The sequence below is a fragment of the Camelus bactrianus genome, chromosome 7 (assembly GCF_048773025.1).
Source record: "Camelus bactrianus isolate YW-2024 breed Bactrian camel chromosome 7, ASM4877302v1, whole genome shotgun sequence".
In the NCBI taxonomy this organism is placed as follows: domain Eukaryota; kingdom Metazoa; phylum Chordata; class Mammalia; order Artiodactyla; family Camelidae; genus Camelus; species Camelus bactrianus.
The window spans coordinates 60,869,055-60,884,880 of NC_133545.1; the positions used below are offsets into that span (position 1 = coordinate 60,869,055).

The 15,826-nt window shown below is 36.6% G+C and overlaps 1 protein-coding gene across 10 annotated transcripts in view; it reads left to right on the forward strand.

The window, feature by feature from the left end:
- Positions 1–15,826, forward strand: part of SGCE (sarcoglycan epsilon) — a 64,686-nt gene that overhangs the window by 5,671 nt on the left and 43,189 nt on the right. For 7 of the 10 annotated variants that reach the window (XM_074367477.1, XM_074367475.1, XM_074367476.1 and 4 more), the window contains one exon: positions 10,200–10,307. The exons of the other annotated variants lie outside the window; for them this stretch is intronic. In XM_074367477.1, coding sequence (XP_074223578.1) covers positions 10,200–10,307 — 108 coding nt within the window. Of the gene's footprint in view, positions 1–10,199; positions 10,308–15,826 lie in introns of those variants that run through there. 10 annotated transcript variants of the gene reach the window in all.

The window sequence follows — 15,826 nt, forward strand, 5'->3', positions numbered from 1 at the left end:
TGGCTGCAGATACTGGGGGCACCCTGGGTTCAGGAGGAGCAGACCCCCTCAGCTGCTGGTCCAGGACAGCTCAGTCCTAGGCTGCTGGAGCCTCTTACCCACAGGGGGAATGTGAGCTATTCGCCCTTCTCCAGTACCTGCCCCCCGCCCCCACTTCTATGTCCTTGTAATCCTTAGCGTTACAATTTTTAGTTTTTCAATAGAAGATAAAACCTTTCAATCAAAAGTAACTGCTGACCGTGTACTCTTTTAACTTCTGTTCACTTCAAGTTAGGCTGGTTTCTGACTGCCTCAGTGGCACGGTCTTAGTGTCTGAAACGTGTGTTGGGGCAGATTTTTCTTTCCTCTCTCCATCTGCCTATTGATTGTTTGTTTTGATTACCGTCTCTAACTTTGAAAATGTGATTGCTCAAAATTAATTTGTGGAGTATGCACACAGAACCCCACTTCTAAGAAGTGATAACCCGTAACACATCTGACTCCACAGAAACTATTTTTATGCCTCTGACCCTTAGAAACTAAGGGGACTCTGATGAGAGATGTGAAGAAAGAAGACAATATTCTTCAATTATCTTTTTAAACCAACTTTTTCCTGCTTCATCTCCCCATATGCAGAACTTCCTCCTCCACTCATTGTTAGCTCAGAAATATGGTCATTCTAACTCTGACTGTGTGAGGTGTATTTTTAATGTTGAGCAAGTTTCTCCTCTGCTTATTTTCTCTATCTTTCATAAAAGTGTCATGCACTTTTGTGGGATTGTAATAAAGTACCGGGCTACTTGTGATGGCTGGGTTCCCAGTTGTTGAAGATGCCACAGGCATTCCTGAGCTGAGCTCATATTTCCGAGAGAGAAATGCTCAAAGATGAGCTTCTGGCTTGTCAACGATCGCTCACCTGATCTGCAGGCGGCTACTTGCAATTCCTTGAATGCAATACTTGCTCCTGTTTCTGGGTTTGAGAAGTAAATAACTCCCAATGTTTAAATTTTAAACTTCAGAAAGTTAATCTTAGGGAGTAAATAGGTAGCCTTGAAGTATGAGTTACTGGCATGCTTATTAATTGTATTCTTGAAAAAATCAACATGTTAGTAAAGCTCAAGTGTAGTTTTCTTCTTGGGTCACTATGGTAGAATTTTTGTTTTTTTGTATCCTCATCTAAGAATTCTTATGTAATAGTGGTTTAAATGTGTTTTATCACTTAAAAAGCACTCATCTTTAGCACATCTCATTTTCTACCTAATTGCCTCAGACTAATCAGATTTTTAGAAATAGCTTTTTGGCATTCTGGACCACGGGTATCGCCACGGCATATGTTGTGACATGGAAGGTAGACTTCTTTTCTAACAAATGAAGCCGTTCATTTCAAAAATGTTTAGGAGTTAGGCAACTCCGGTGTAAATTCTTTCCCATTCTTTTGCTTTTCATTCATTCATCTGGTCACCACTTTGATTATTATGGAGATTTGGAGTTCACTGTGAATTTGAAAGAAGAGACCACAGTTAATTTTCCTATAGCAGTTAAAGTGAAATATTTTAGTTCCTGATTTCTTTTGCAACAGGCATAGAAGTAAAGTTGATCTTTTTTCCTAGGATGTTTCACATGTAAAGAAGAGCGTGGTGTATTCATATGTGTATGTGTACAAACATGTTTGTGTATGCGTAGATTATGGGAAGATGTAAAGACTATTAAGACTAAATACCCTCGGCAGTGGCATTGGAGGGACGACAATAGATAATGTGAGAGAGAGCTTTTATTTTTTACACCCTCCTGGTTACACTATTTGAATGTATTACAGTGAAAATGTATGGGTTTTATAATAAAATTAATGACAGTTTCAAGTTAATACCCATTATTACATGATTATTATGTATTTTATCTTGAACAGAATATTTTCCTGCAGTTTTCCTTCCCTAACCCAGAAGAGAAAATAATGAGCCCTAAGGATTTTTTTTTGTCTTAACAAATTGGTGTTTCTTGCTGTGCAGTAAAAATGACACTGATTTTTCTCTCCTATGAAATAGTTAATCAATGTAGCACCTTTAACATTTTATTTTCTATAGTTATATGGAGTTGATTCCGATCGAAGGCAACTGCTGCGGAAGTGGAAGCAGAACAGGTTACTGCATGTGCATATCAAAATTTTCAGTGTGCTTTATTTTTTATCTAGCCGTTTTACTTCTAGGAATTTAGCTTACAAATATACTCATTTAAATGATGAAAGGTAAAAGTATAAGGATATATGTTATAATATTAATTGTGACAGTGAAAAGCTGGAAAAAAAATAGTGGTCATCTTACTAACTAATATTTCTTTTACTCATTTATTTTTTGAGTATTGACTGGTTTTGAGTCTCCGTGTTAGATGCTGGTAAAAACACTGTCCCAGCTGTAGGGAACTTCTACGCTTGTGTTTTGACAAAGATTAATCAATTAATCACACATATGAATGTGCCCTTAATAAGTGCTACAAACACTACTAGAATTTCTAAGTCAGGGATTTGGCCAGACCGGAGGATTAAGGAAGGCTTTTCTGCAAAGGTACTTGGATCCGAAGGATGAGTAACTATTAGTGAGGTGAAGAGGAAAGGTATATTTGAGGTAAAAGGAAGAGCTTTATAGAGGGCCTGGGGCAGGATGCCCTGGCAAATAGAGGGTGCTGGAAAGAGTCCAGTGAGGTTGGAGCCGAGAGAGAAGAGGGAGCACAATGTGAAAGGAGGCTAGATAGGAGGTCAGGGAGCAAATTTTGCAGGACCTGTTAGACTGCCTGAAAGAGTGTAATCTTCATCCTAAAACCTACGGGAAGTCTTTGGAGGGGTTTAAGCAGGACAAGATCAGATTTGCATTTCAAAAAGAGCACTTTGACTGCTTTGTGATGGAAGGATTGGAAGGGTCTGAACAGACTGCTGCAGCAGTGCCAAGGCTACTCTAGTACCCCGGAACAGAGGTGGTGACTTCCTGGGCTGGGGTCGCAATGGGGAGATGAAGCTCAGAGGGACAGTTTGAGGGGTAAACAGCAACAGGAGTGGGTCATGGATTGAATTTGGGGTGCAGGAGGAGATGTCAAGGATGATTTCTAGCTTTCCGTCATATTCATGGGGGTGACCGTTGGTGCTGTTCTCGGGATGCCGGAGGAGGACCAGACTTTATGGGAAGATCAGGAGTCCTCGTTTGGACAGGCTGAGTACGTACGAGGTGATGATAAATTATGATTGACCCACACAGTATAAAGCAAAGCATTCTTAAAATGTGATACCATATAAACATGTTCAAGATGCATGCTAAGGGAAAAAAGCGTGATCACATGTAAAGAAGAGCGTGGTGTATGTGTGTTCATATGTGTATGTGTACAAACATGTTTGTGTGCATAGAATACGGGAAGATGCAGACTATTAAGACTAAATACCCTCGGCGGTGGCATTGGAGGGACGACAATAGATAATGTGAGAGGGAGCTTTTATATTGTACACTCTTCTGGGGTACAATATATTTGAATGTATTACAGTGAAAATGTATGGCTTCTATAATAAAGAAAATTAATGACAGTTTCAAGTTAATACCCATTATTACATGATTATTATGTATTTTATCTGGAACAGAATTTTTTCTGCAGTTTTCCTTCCCTAACCCGGTAGCTCTTACTGCTTTGCCTTTTAATCCTTCCCCACTAGATTAAACTATTCTGCTAGATTTCACAGTCTCTGTACTATTTTGTATTCTACCTTTCACTAATTTTATTAATTTCAAAACAGTCCAACATTTTGCAGATGAAGACATTAAATTGTAATGGTGCATATAACTTCTACTTATATTATGTATCCTATTTTTTAAGGGTCCCACTGGTGCTCCTTATTCACCTAGTATTTCTGAGATAGAATACAGAGAGTACTGTTTCCAGGCAGTGAAAACCCAGTACATCCTTTAGTTGGGCTATTTGAGCAAAGGAGTAAAACTACAAAGACAAATAGATAACCTTCCCTTTTCCATGAACTATTTTTATTAAACCCATACTTCTTTTATTGGACATTTAATTTTTCCTCCAATTTTGATATGTATAATACAAAGTTGAATCTTCTGCCCATACAGTTTTTGCTTTTGTTACATGATTTCCTCAGAATAAATACCTAAGAGTTTCTGAGAGCCAGAGAGTACAAATATCAGTACAACTTGCTTCTTATTACATCTGGTTTTCCTCAAAAGGGTTAAACTGCAGCTCTTAACCAGTATGCCTGCCTTGGCCAGTGCTGGGAAAGAAGACTTGCTAAGATGTCACCTTCTCAGCCCCCTGGGAGGCCATGTGGAGTTTGGGGTGGTTGGAGCCTCTGGTGAGCAGCCTTTAGCCTTTACTTCACTCTGCCATAGAAATATCATTTTTCATTTATCTCATGACCGTGAAGAAAAAAAAAAGAGTGCTGTATTCTATAATGCCAACCGTAGTGACAGTGTTTTTTTCATTTGAACATCTATTTTCTAAAAAAATTACATTTAAAGAAATCTAAAATTTCCTTCATATTAATTGAAGATTCAGTATAATAATAGCTCTATTTTTTGAGAACATCAGTATGTGGTAAGCACTCTTCTAAGGGTTTTAAGTGCATTATCTCATTTAATATTCACAGTGTCTCTATGAAGTGGGCAACATTCTGTCACTACCAAATGAGGAGACTGAGGTACAGAGACATTGAGTAACTTGCCCAGTGGACAAAAGCTTGGATTTTGAACCCCAGTAGCCTGCCTCCAGAAACTCTGATTTAAATACCACCTACTCCAATTTTTATTTCACTCTCAAGTGTAAAATCTTACCTAACTTGTGGTAAAATTATAAAATTATAATAATTTTAACATAAATAATTATTTATGTTCTACCCTGCCAGGCTCTTTTGTTTTAATGAAGTTTAGAGACTTCTTATTCTGGCATTCATGGTCATGGTTTAAAGTCTTGCTGTTACACTTCTCTCAAGAATATCTTTCCCTGACTCCCTTCCAGGTTGGGCTGGACAGTCCTCCTCAGTAAAGCCATTTTTTTTTTACCATGGGTTCCAACTAACCTTTTAGCTTTCCTCTTTTTAACAATTGTGTGTTTGTGTGTGTGTGTGTGTGTGTGTGTGTGTGTGTATGTGTGTACATAATACATAGGACTAATTTCCATGGGTGTTGCCTCATTGCTAGCTACTTCTAATCTGGCAGTTAGAGGAAACTTATCTTTTTCTAGAAAGAAAAAGAAGTTGAAGAGAACCTACTAGTAATAATAATAATATTGACCTACTAGTAATAATAATAACACCTCAGATTACATTAGAAATACATAGTTTACAAATTGCTTTCCCATGTAACCATTTGAGGGTAGCATTGGTGAGCAGATGACAGTGACTTGCAGGCAGCCAAAAAAATGTAGAAGGCAAAGGAGCAACATAATGACATGGAGGGTGGTGAGAAGGGAAGAGATGTAGAGGACATGAGTCTTCTGTCCGGTTTATGAAAACAAAGTCTGTGTCCCCTTTGAGTAAGGTAGGAAAAGAGACAGATGAAACAGTGGACAGAGAAAGGCAACAGTTTAGTTCTAAGTTGAATGTGTTAATCAGATTAAATTTTATTTGGCATGTCCTGCTGTTTACTTGGACAGTGATGTCAGACTAAGTTATTATTTATTATTTCTATCTCTTGACATTCCGATTAGCTCATCAGTGATCAGTCACTATTCACAGCTCTTCAACTGCTTTTATTAAATAGCAACCCCCTCCTCCCCGAATCAGCAAATTATTCAGATTTGGGAAAGAGTAATGTCTCTTCAGAGAGTGTTTGCCCCAGGCCAGATGACATGTCGTCATGCTGCTACAAGACTCTGGATGAATCATGGAATCTTAAGACAAACTTTAAGTATTGAATGGTTTCTAGGGAATTTAAGGGCATGCCAGCCACCATTGAATTAACTCAGGCTTTGACGATTTTTGAGAGGAAGCACTGAGGAACTGGTTAAATTGTATACCTTGCTATGCTAGCTAATTCTATGAATGTCGTCTTAATTTGGGCTCTGTAAACACAAGGTGCTGTTATTCTTTGCTTTTGTGGTTATGAATTAGAGCAAAACTCACATCCAGGTACAACTGTAGATAGATTATCACGAGCCCAGTGAGCACAGTGGATTTCCTTTCAAGATTTCTGAGGATGGTCCATTATCTTTGGAAAGAGTCCAAGAACCAGTCTATACAGGTTGACGTGTCTTTTTTTCACACACTAGATTTAATCTTGAAAAGTTATGTATAGAATAAATATTTTTAAAATTGAGTCAATTTTCCCATCCTAAGGAACTTTGTTCTCATATAAAAAATTCTAATGAAAATCAAACTTTAAAATACTAGCTTTTTCCAGTGAGTATTCTGCATTTGTCACTGTACAGATTACTACACATTGTACAGATTACATTGTACAGATTTTCTATACAAGAAGTTAGTTGAGTGGATCCATGATCTTGGGCACACAAACAGTTATATCCATGTTTTTTAGATTTCTTCCTCAAGATGTGGGGCTTGAATGTTTAAGCAGACACATTATCTGTGGTGTTACGTTGTGCCTTTATTGACATTGTCTGGTGAGTGGAGCCATAAAAAGTTGTCTTTTTATCTAGATTCATTCGACTGTGGTCTTCTGTGGTCAAGTAGGACTTTAGTAGGATGGATCAGTATGAAATTTAAATAAATGGATATACTCAAAGCATTGCCAACCTTAAAACAGAGCTATATATGTGGGATGTGTTTAAACTATTTTGCCCTGCTTAGTTTTTAACAATTGAGGCACCAATCAGATTTGACTTTTGAATATTGAAATTTGTCTGTAGAAGCCAACTAGACCACCCTTATATCAGATCTAGAAAGTATGAGCAATGATATGGTGGTTCTTTGGTAAGGGCGTGCAGTAGCATTAGATCTTATGCTGGGTTAGTGAGGTTCTAAAAGCCAGAGTGTAAGACATAAAATTCTGTAGACTTAAATTATTCTAGTAAATCCTTTAAATCACCCATGAAGTACAGTACATACAGTTTTGTGTTTATAACTCTGAACAATAATTCTTATGCTCAACATAGTCTGAGAACCACTGGGCTAGAATAAAGGAACAAAAGGGGTGCTGTCTGGACACTCAGACCATTCTTTCTTTATGGAAACTCCTCAGTCCGTGGTAAAGTGGAGAATTCTAAAGAATGCCTACTTGCCTGCAGGATTTACTCCATTCTGCTGTAGCATCAAGCCTCTGTAATCTTCAGACACGTGAATAGGGTGGTTTGGTTTTATAAGGATTGAACTAGACAATCTACATGAAATCACCTTTTTCAGGACCAGGCAATGTAGTGGATTTAAATGTAAATATTACTTGTCAGGTTTGCATATATACATTATTCTTTGAAAAGTTATGGAGAAGAATTTGGCTACCTGCTTCCTGTCTTTCTAGGTTGGGATTTCCCACTGTCCAGCAGAGACTTACATATTCTTGCAGAAAGGCTGCACCAGTGGGTCTGTTGGAGGTAGGAGTGGGTGAGGTTTTCTGTCATAAGGTCTGCCCTACATTTGACACACGTGATGTGATTCAGTTGAATATCCCATATACCTTGGGTTCTGGAGGTCTTCTGTTGGTCTTCTGGAGTTCATATTTGTGTATGAGAATCACCTGATGAAACTGTATAACGCACCTATCTAGATTGTCCATTGTGGAGTCATGAATATGTGTTTTAAGTTTTTTATTATGTTTTTTTGGGGGTTTGTGAATATGTGTTTTCAGAGAACTGCCTGAGTGATTCTTACATATATAATCAGAATGTTGTCTTTGGAATCCAGCATTTAGGAGAAACCTGGAGGATGGGGTATTTTGCTGTAAGAGACCAGGAACATTTTTGATCCTATGTTAGCTTAAATTATTTAGGAAATGACTACTGTATTTTCCAGCTAGAATTTAAAAGCATATAATTTCAGTTCTCAAGTGAATCAACCATTTATTAGGTGAATCATCAATAAGACTGGTATTTTAATAGACATAAAAGTAGTATATTTAAGTTTACTTTTAAAAATTGATTACCAACCAAGTCATTTATTTGCTTGGGGTGGTAGGGCCTTTGATTTCCACTCCCAGGTATCACTGAAATGATCCTGAGGCTTTATTTGCTTGTTTATTTGTTTTTAATAACTTGGGTTCTGAATTATATTTTTTCACATTTTGGAAGGGGACTTAGTATTTCTCATAATTTAGTTTAAGTTTAGAATTTTACTCAAAATTCAGTTTGAAAAGGAAATAAGCATTTCATCTCTGATTCACTAGGGTGAGTAGCCCTTTCAACATTAAGTTTCATGTATCCCAACAAATGTTTCTGTCTTCACCTGTCCTTACTTTCTGACTCATGAAGTATTTACTTGTATATGCTTGGGCCCACTCATTGTAGTTTTTCTGGGATTGTGTCTCATCAGCTGTGCTCCTTTTCTTTATATTTAGTCTCTTTCTCTCTTCTTATGCCTTTTCCTTGGCTTATAAACCAAATCTGTTTCCCCACACTAAAATAACCAACCTTTCTCTCCACTTGCTACTCATCAGTCTGCCATATCATTTTATCTCTTTGTGTCACAATTCTGGCCAATGTTCTTGAAAGATTAACTGTACTTCTTGCATCTACATCTTGACCTTTTGCTGTCTGACATATACTCTTATCACTTTATTGGAACTTCACTTTCAAGGAGTCACAGAAACTTCTCACTTTTCACATCTAACAATCTTTTCTAAGCTCTCATTCTCTTTGACCTTTTTTGCAGTAAGTGAAGATGTTGATCACACTCTCTCTTTTGACATCACTTCCACTGACATATATATGAGATATATATATATATATATATGACATATGTATATATATATGAGACACTTTAGGCTCTGTTGTCCAACACTTCTGACTGCCATGTCTCTTATTTCTCTGCTTTGGCTATTTAAATGTATTTATTAACATGTTTTCCTGTCTTTGTTGTTCCACCCACTTTTGTGTTTTCCTTCTTGCTATATTTCAGCTCCAAGACCCAGGAAAAAACTATGTGGTATACTCTGGAGAATTTCTGGATTGAGGTGAACCCAAAGGGAGCATACCTGAAGTGGCTAGAGGAAGGGAGAATGAGATGGAGACCCAGTGTTGTAGTTAGGGAAATGGTACCCAGATATTACGCCTGGAAGGTGAAGGATCAAAAATGGGAGAGTAAGCAGTAAGATTAGTAGTTTGTGTGATGGTCAAGAATATGAATGTGTATCTTCTCCAGATCATTTTGTACCTGAGAGTCTAATGCATGCTCCCCGAAAGCATGATCTCTTTAAGGAAATGGACTGGGGCTTTGGCTTCCACAATCATTTCTCTGGGTATGAACTTCAAATCTGCATCTGAAGCCTGCCTTAGATTCTCTTATGAACCAGAGCTATATTTCCATCTTCCTTTTAGATGGTTTCATGTGGATATCCAGCTGGTACCCCAAATGTAATGTATCTAATATTAAATTTATCATCTTTCTTCTGGAATGGACTCTTTTGGGGGTTCCTAATATATCACTGTTCTGTGTCATTCTGGATCAGAAATTCAAAGCCATTGTTGATTATTTTTTTAGCCCACATGCAGTAATTAGAAAAGTATTGTCAGTATTGTCTTGTAGCTGGCCCAACTTTTACTTTTCTTTTGCTTCAACCCCTGATTTATGGGCTGAATGATACCCTATACTCCAGAGATAGCCCCCTATTTAGTATCTCCTAACCCTAGTTCTGTTCCTTGCTGCCAGTGTAATGTTTCCAAAACTCAACTGTGAATTTAAAAGACACTGAACTTATCACATTCCTAGCTGGGGAAAATTGCTTCCCCTCTGTGTTATTGTAGCATTATATCTTCTACCATTGGGTGTATATGTTTAATTATTATAAATACACTATTTTATATTTTACATATATCTTTTTCTGTACATGAATTATCAATCCCTAAGATTGTAAGCTCCTTAGAGGGCAGGAACTGTGTCCTGTTTACCTTATATCCCCATATATTCCTTGTATTGACATGCAACAAATATTTATTGAATGTAATTAAACGGCTAGCTTGGCTGGAAGGAATCTGAACTGATCCCAGTTAATGTAGTAGGTGATCTGCGATAGTCATTTAATTTGACATTAATTTCGTTTTTTGTGCATTTGTTTTATTCTGAAAAGCTTTATTATTAAGCTGTGCTGATGGCATAAATGGAACAGTTAACTGGAAGACCAAACAGGCCAACAATTTTATTATCAGCAGAAAAATGACTGCTGGGAAGAAAGATGGTGAGTTTAGGTTGTAACTCTAACTCCCTTTGGGGGAGTCAATTAAATGTTCGCTTCCAGTATTCCTTTTGCTTTTTCAGTTGTGTGTGTGGATTTTTTGATAAGTCAATCTGAAAAAAAATCAAATTTTGTTTTCCTAATCTTCTAAAACTTCTGATCTTCCATGTTCTTAATTCATTATTTTCCAGGTGTTTTTCTTTGCTGTAGTTTTGCCTCTTTTTTTAACTAAAAAATAATTCTCGTTTTTAACCTGTCGTTGCCCTTATCCAGTCACTAGCTTGCCACTTAAAAAAATTGTCCCAGTGTGGTTATTATAACAATTTGCTTGTAATATTGAAAAACATTAAGAAGTACATTTAACATAAATCATTTAAAAACAGTTTTTACATAACCTTAGGAAAATGGTCATAAAATATTTTGGCTAATTGTGGATGATTTTTTGAATGATTTTTGTTGCAAAACCAAATTGATATGTTTTGCTATTAGATAATTAATGGCACTCATTTTCAATTGAAAGATGACCTGACCCTTGAATGATTGATTGTCCTTCTAAATTTTTCTTCCCTATCTTTAATGTGTCCATTAGCAATGTGTCAGGACCCTTGAAATAATGCATTTCATCAGGCAGAAAAAAACTTAATAACCGAAAGATTAGTTGTTTTAAAAATATCAATTATCATCATGAACTTTCACTTAATATTTCTGGATTATTTGTCTTTACAATCCCTCTTAACTGCCCCACCCCCAACGTACACAATTTTGGCTGTATGTGGTCATGAGCATTAGCAGAATAGTAACCTAATTTCTATAACTTTGAGGTAACCAAAGTGTCCATAAAAATAATAGCAGTTGAAAAATATTTTTGAAAGAACAGTAATTTGATGTGCTAAAATGGCTTCATTGCCAGATAAAACTTTCTAGGTCCCTTCTAGGAGTGATTCCTTGCTTACCTCATTTTCTTCATACATTCCTGAGTTGGAGTCACTAAATTTTTTCCAGCTAGCACCAAATTATTCGTCAGCTGGAATCTTCTGCTCCCAGATCTGTTTCACAATAGGATCAAGACCGACATCCCTTCTACTCTGCTGTCTTTGAAACAAACCCACAAACATCATTGCATTTTTAAGGAATTTTCATCACTAATATTTTTAAGAAAATGAAGTTTTATAACAATGACTTCCCAAGAAAAGAACACAAAAATTTTTGACGCACTTGTTCTAGGCTCTAAGCCCATCATTCTGTAGTCCTTTCTCAAGGTTCCTCAGATATTCTTACGAGTTCCTTCAGGAGAATCACCCCTGCCTACCTCATCTGGCTGGTTCTTTAATCAGGCTGAGGGCTTTCAGCTTCTTTGGCACATCCACTCTTCCTGTTTTCTAATCTTTCTGGTTATGGCCCCAGATGGCCCTCAGAGTTACCATCTGCAATGTACTTCTGTTCTGTCATCTCCCAAGGATTTGGGACCTGCCCTGATTCCTGCAGCCTCACATAAGATCACTAAAGACTCTTCCTCTGGACGTCACACCATTTTGCACTAAACTGCAGCCATTCTTTCCCTTTTCTTCGGTCTTCTCCTTACCTTTAGTTCCTAGACCTCTGTCCTCTTTGAGCACGTCCCTCCATTTCCTATTTGGTTTTCCATAAAGGTTCTCTCTAACCAGTGGTTAAGCCCAGTGGAGTCATCTACTATGGTGCTGTTCTTAGTGAAATGCACAGCTCCAAGTCTTTAACAGCTTTCTCTAGGCTCTCCAAGAGACACTTGTCTCTCCCTAGTTCAGATTCCCACTGGACCTCAAAGTGATTTTCTCCTTGGATCCTGAGCAATACATATAGCTCTCAAAATAGAAATGATCAGTAATACATCTTGAATCTACTGAGGTAATCATTTCAGGTTACCATGTTCTCTTGTTGCCTCAGTTTCTCTTGAACTCATCCTTTGGCTTCTTTTCCCTGCCTGGTCTCCTCATCCAATTTAAATCCTATCATTATAGTTCTGCATTATTAAAATATCTCATACAGAGTGATACATTTCATCAACTGTATGAAGAGAATTGTTTCTAGTGGCTTATATAGCAAGGCCATTTAAAATGCTATCTTAGATATTAAATGTTTTTTGAAATATTCTTGGCCATGAATCTCAGTCTTCTCTTTTCAATAATTTCAAAAGAGCACAAAATATTTTAAGAGCATTTCTATAGTAAAATAACTTCAGCGGTTGTATTTTTTGTGTAACTTTCTTTTAAAATAATATTCTAGTTTTTAACTTTAGCAGTGAGATGGTGTCTCTTCTAGAAATGGTATTTTGAGGAATTTTGAATCTTTCAGATCAATACATTTGGCATCATTCTACCTCAACATGCGTTAAGTGATTGCAAAAATCATAAAGAGCAGGCTAAATATGCATTCCCTTCTCTTTTTACTCAGGTAAAAGTAGAAGAACTTAAAATTTACCCCTGGAATAATTTAAATAGAAAAAGAATAAGCTTTCATATTATTTATTTATATACTTCACTTAGATAAACATCCTCAAATTCTCCTTTCTTACTTAAGACAACTCATGTTCTAAAATGGGTCAGCCTTAGGTCTACTGATAAGCTTTCATTGTTTTTTTTTTTTTTTTTTTCTGAGAAACAAAGAGAAAGTATAAATGATTGTGACCAGATTTCCTAATTATTTTCAACTTCAATTCTCTTCTGCCGTCTCAAAGGAGGCTTTTTCTTAGCTTACTGATGGTCAAGGGACTGCATAGATCGAAGACAGAAATGTCTCTCTAGATGATTTCCTTTCCTCTGTTGTTGGAGGTGAGCAGGAAGTGCCCATAGGGCTGAAAATATGTATTCTTCTTGGCCTCTGAAAGGTGGCAAAGTCAGGAGGAAGGATCATAGAGTTCCAGGACTTCAAAAAGACTATCTACCAGAGCTGTGAGTTTCTTCTCCTAGACTCTGGCTATGAAGGCTGAAATATCTCCTTCTAAGCTTTGGGTTTGTTTCGTTCTTTAAAGAAACTTCAGGTTGGTTTCTTTCTTGACATCATGATTGTTAACTCACTTCTTCCAGTTGTGTAGTATAATTAAGATAACCTCATGAAATAATAAGATTATCTAGTCAAGCTCTGGTTCATGGTAAAACAAGAGAGATAATTAAGAAAGTTATGGAGTTATGCAACATAATGTGTTTACTATAGTGGATTATAATAAAATAATGGACAACCATCAAATACATAACCTCAATCAACAAAATACATGACTATCCTCGCTTAAAGTCCTAGCTCTTCCACTTGCTAGTCCTGTAGGTTCACTTAGTCTCTCTTGGTTCAATTTTGTTATCTATAAAACAAAGGACTGAACCCTCCAGGAAAACAAATGCATGCCAACTTGGATTGGTATTATCTGTCAGGAATCCTGAGTTGAGTAGATTGCTGAGGCCATATCCAAGCAGGAAGTAATGCAATGATCTGTCTCTTAGAGAAACTTACTTGGCATGCCCCGACAGGATGGCATCTAAAGCCGTTTTCAATTGCAGAGTTCTGTGAGACCAATTGATTACCAATAGACAATGGTTTGCAACCACTTTCCAACTGACATTTAAGAAAAAAACAAAACAAAACAAACACGTGATCATTCTATGGAAAATCACGATATTTACCTTCACTTTAGAAAAATGGTTTTAGTAAGTGGCTTTAGTTGGGGGGGGAATCTCATGAAGAAGCCTTTCTGCTTTTTGTAGAAAAAGATCCAAGTAGTGGCTTTTCTTTTACCTCATGTAAAGAAAAGTGGTCCTATCTCTTAGAGGAATGAAGTTTTAAAAGGCAATTTAATGCTTTCCCTGGGATGAATTCTACAGCCCTGGTGTGGACTGTCTGTGACTGAAATAAAAACAATAGCTGACCTTGCTAAATGAATGGCCCTCAGTACTTTGATGTTGAGTAAACTCGAGGGTGAAGGGCAGACTGCTGAGAAAAGCTTTTGATTCTAAGCCAAGATTTATAAACCTGAATTGATAAAAAGGTAAATCTTAATGAGGAAAAAAAAATCCAACACAGGTTCTATACCTGGCTGGATATTGATGTCTCAAAATATTTTTCTATAGCCATTATCTGGTTTAGTAATTAAATTTCAATTAGACTACAGAAGTAACACATTGAAAAATAAATTAGGAAGGAAACCATAAATATATCAGGCTCTGAAAACCCTGAAATGGGTTCTCTTGATGCAGAGGTAGCAAATGGGATTTATCTCTTGTAATCAATTCTGATGAATCGGTAGCAGATTCTTGGAGTGTTCTATATGCAGAGGCTCCGAGACTCATAATGAGTTTTTAGCTGTTAAAACTATAAAAGAAAAGACAAGTCTTATTTTTCCTGTCAGTACTAACAATTTTTAATGATCAGAGATAATCACATAGTAAAATACATTTTCAGCAATTGTATTTTTTGTGTAACTTTCTTTTTAATAATAGTTCAGTTCTTAACTTTAGCAGAGGGATGATGTCTCTTCTGTAAGTAGGATGTTAAGGAGTGGGGATATCTAGTTGCTTAGGCCAAAGTTTGTTTTAAAAGCTGTACCAGGTAAGTGGCTATTCAGTATTATCTTTATATCTTAAACATATTTAAAAGTCTACTTCATCATTCTTATCCAAAATTTTTTTTCAGATAATACTTATTAAGGCAGTACTATGAACATTTGGGAAATACACACTATCTTATTTAAGTAATTTGCACTCATTTCAAGCACCGTTGTCACATTTCCCAATGCGTAGCTTACGTCTTAAAACTCTGAACATGAGAGGCAAATTAACAAAATTGAAATGCTTTTAGAAATAGGCTTCAATTTCTTATTAATGAATTACTTATTTTAGTGTGTTTATTCTTAGGCTGATATAGCTATTGCTGAGAGTAGTAGATCTCTTAATCCATAGATCTCTTTGTTTAAATTATGCAGTATATTTCCCATACATGAAATATGTTAGAAATTGTTTTACACAACACATTAAATCTATTCATTTTGATTTGACAATCCATATAGCATATGGGTTAAATTAATAAGACTTTCCATGGTACACTTATTTATTTCTGAATGTGTTTCATACACAGCTTATGCTGCCATCTCCTCAAGTAACGGCTGTCTCCCAGTTATAGTAAGATCATCGTTTCAGAAGTACACTGTGTCAACTAGGAATCAGAAAATATGATACAAGAGGGTCTCTGGGTAGCCATAATAGATGTGGCAAATGTAGGCTTCTGTTCTTCACATCTAGCAGAGCCTTGCATGCATTGAGACGGCACAGATTTGTTCTTACTTTAACACGCCAGTCCACCTCATTTGGTAGTCTCATTTCTAAACCTGAAGCAGATTAATAGCAGCAAATTAGAAGGGAAAGAGAAGCTGTTAGAGGAAACATACTGATAGCGATGAGAAATGACAGCTGACAACTTATCTACAGATGAGAAAACAGAAAATCTATAAAACACACAACCTTAAAAAGCATTAGCAGACGGCAACCCGCTAGCGCTACTGTGAT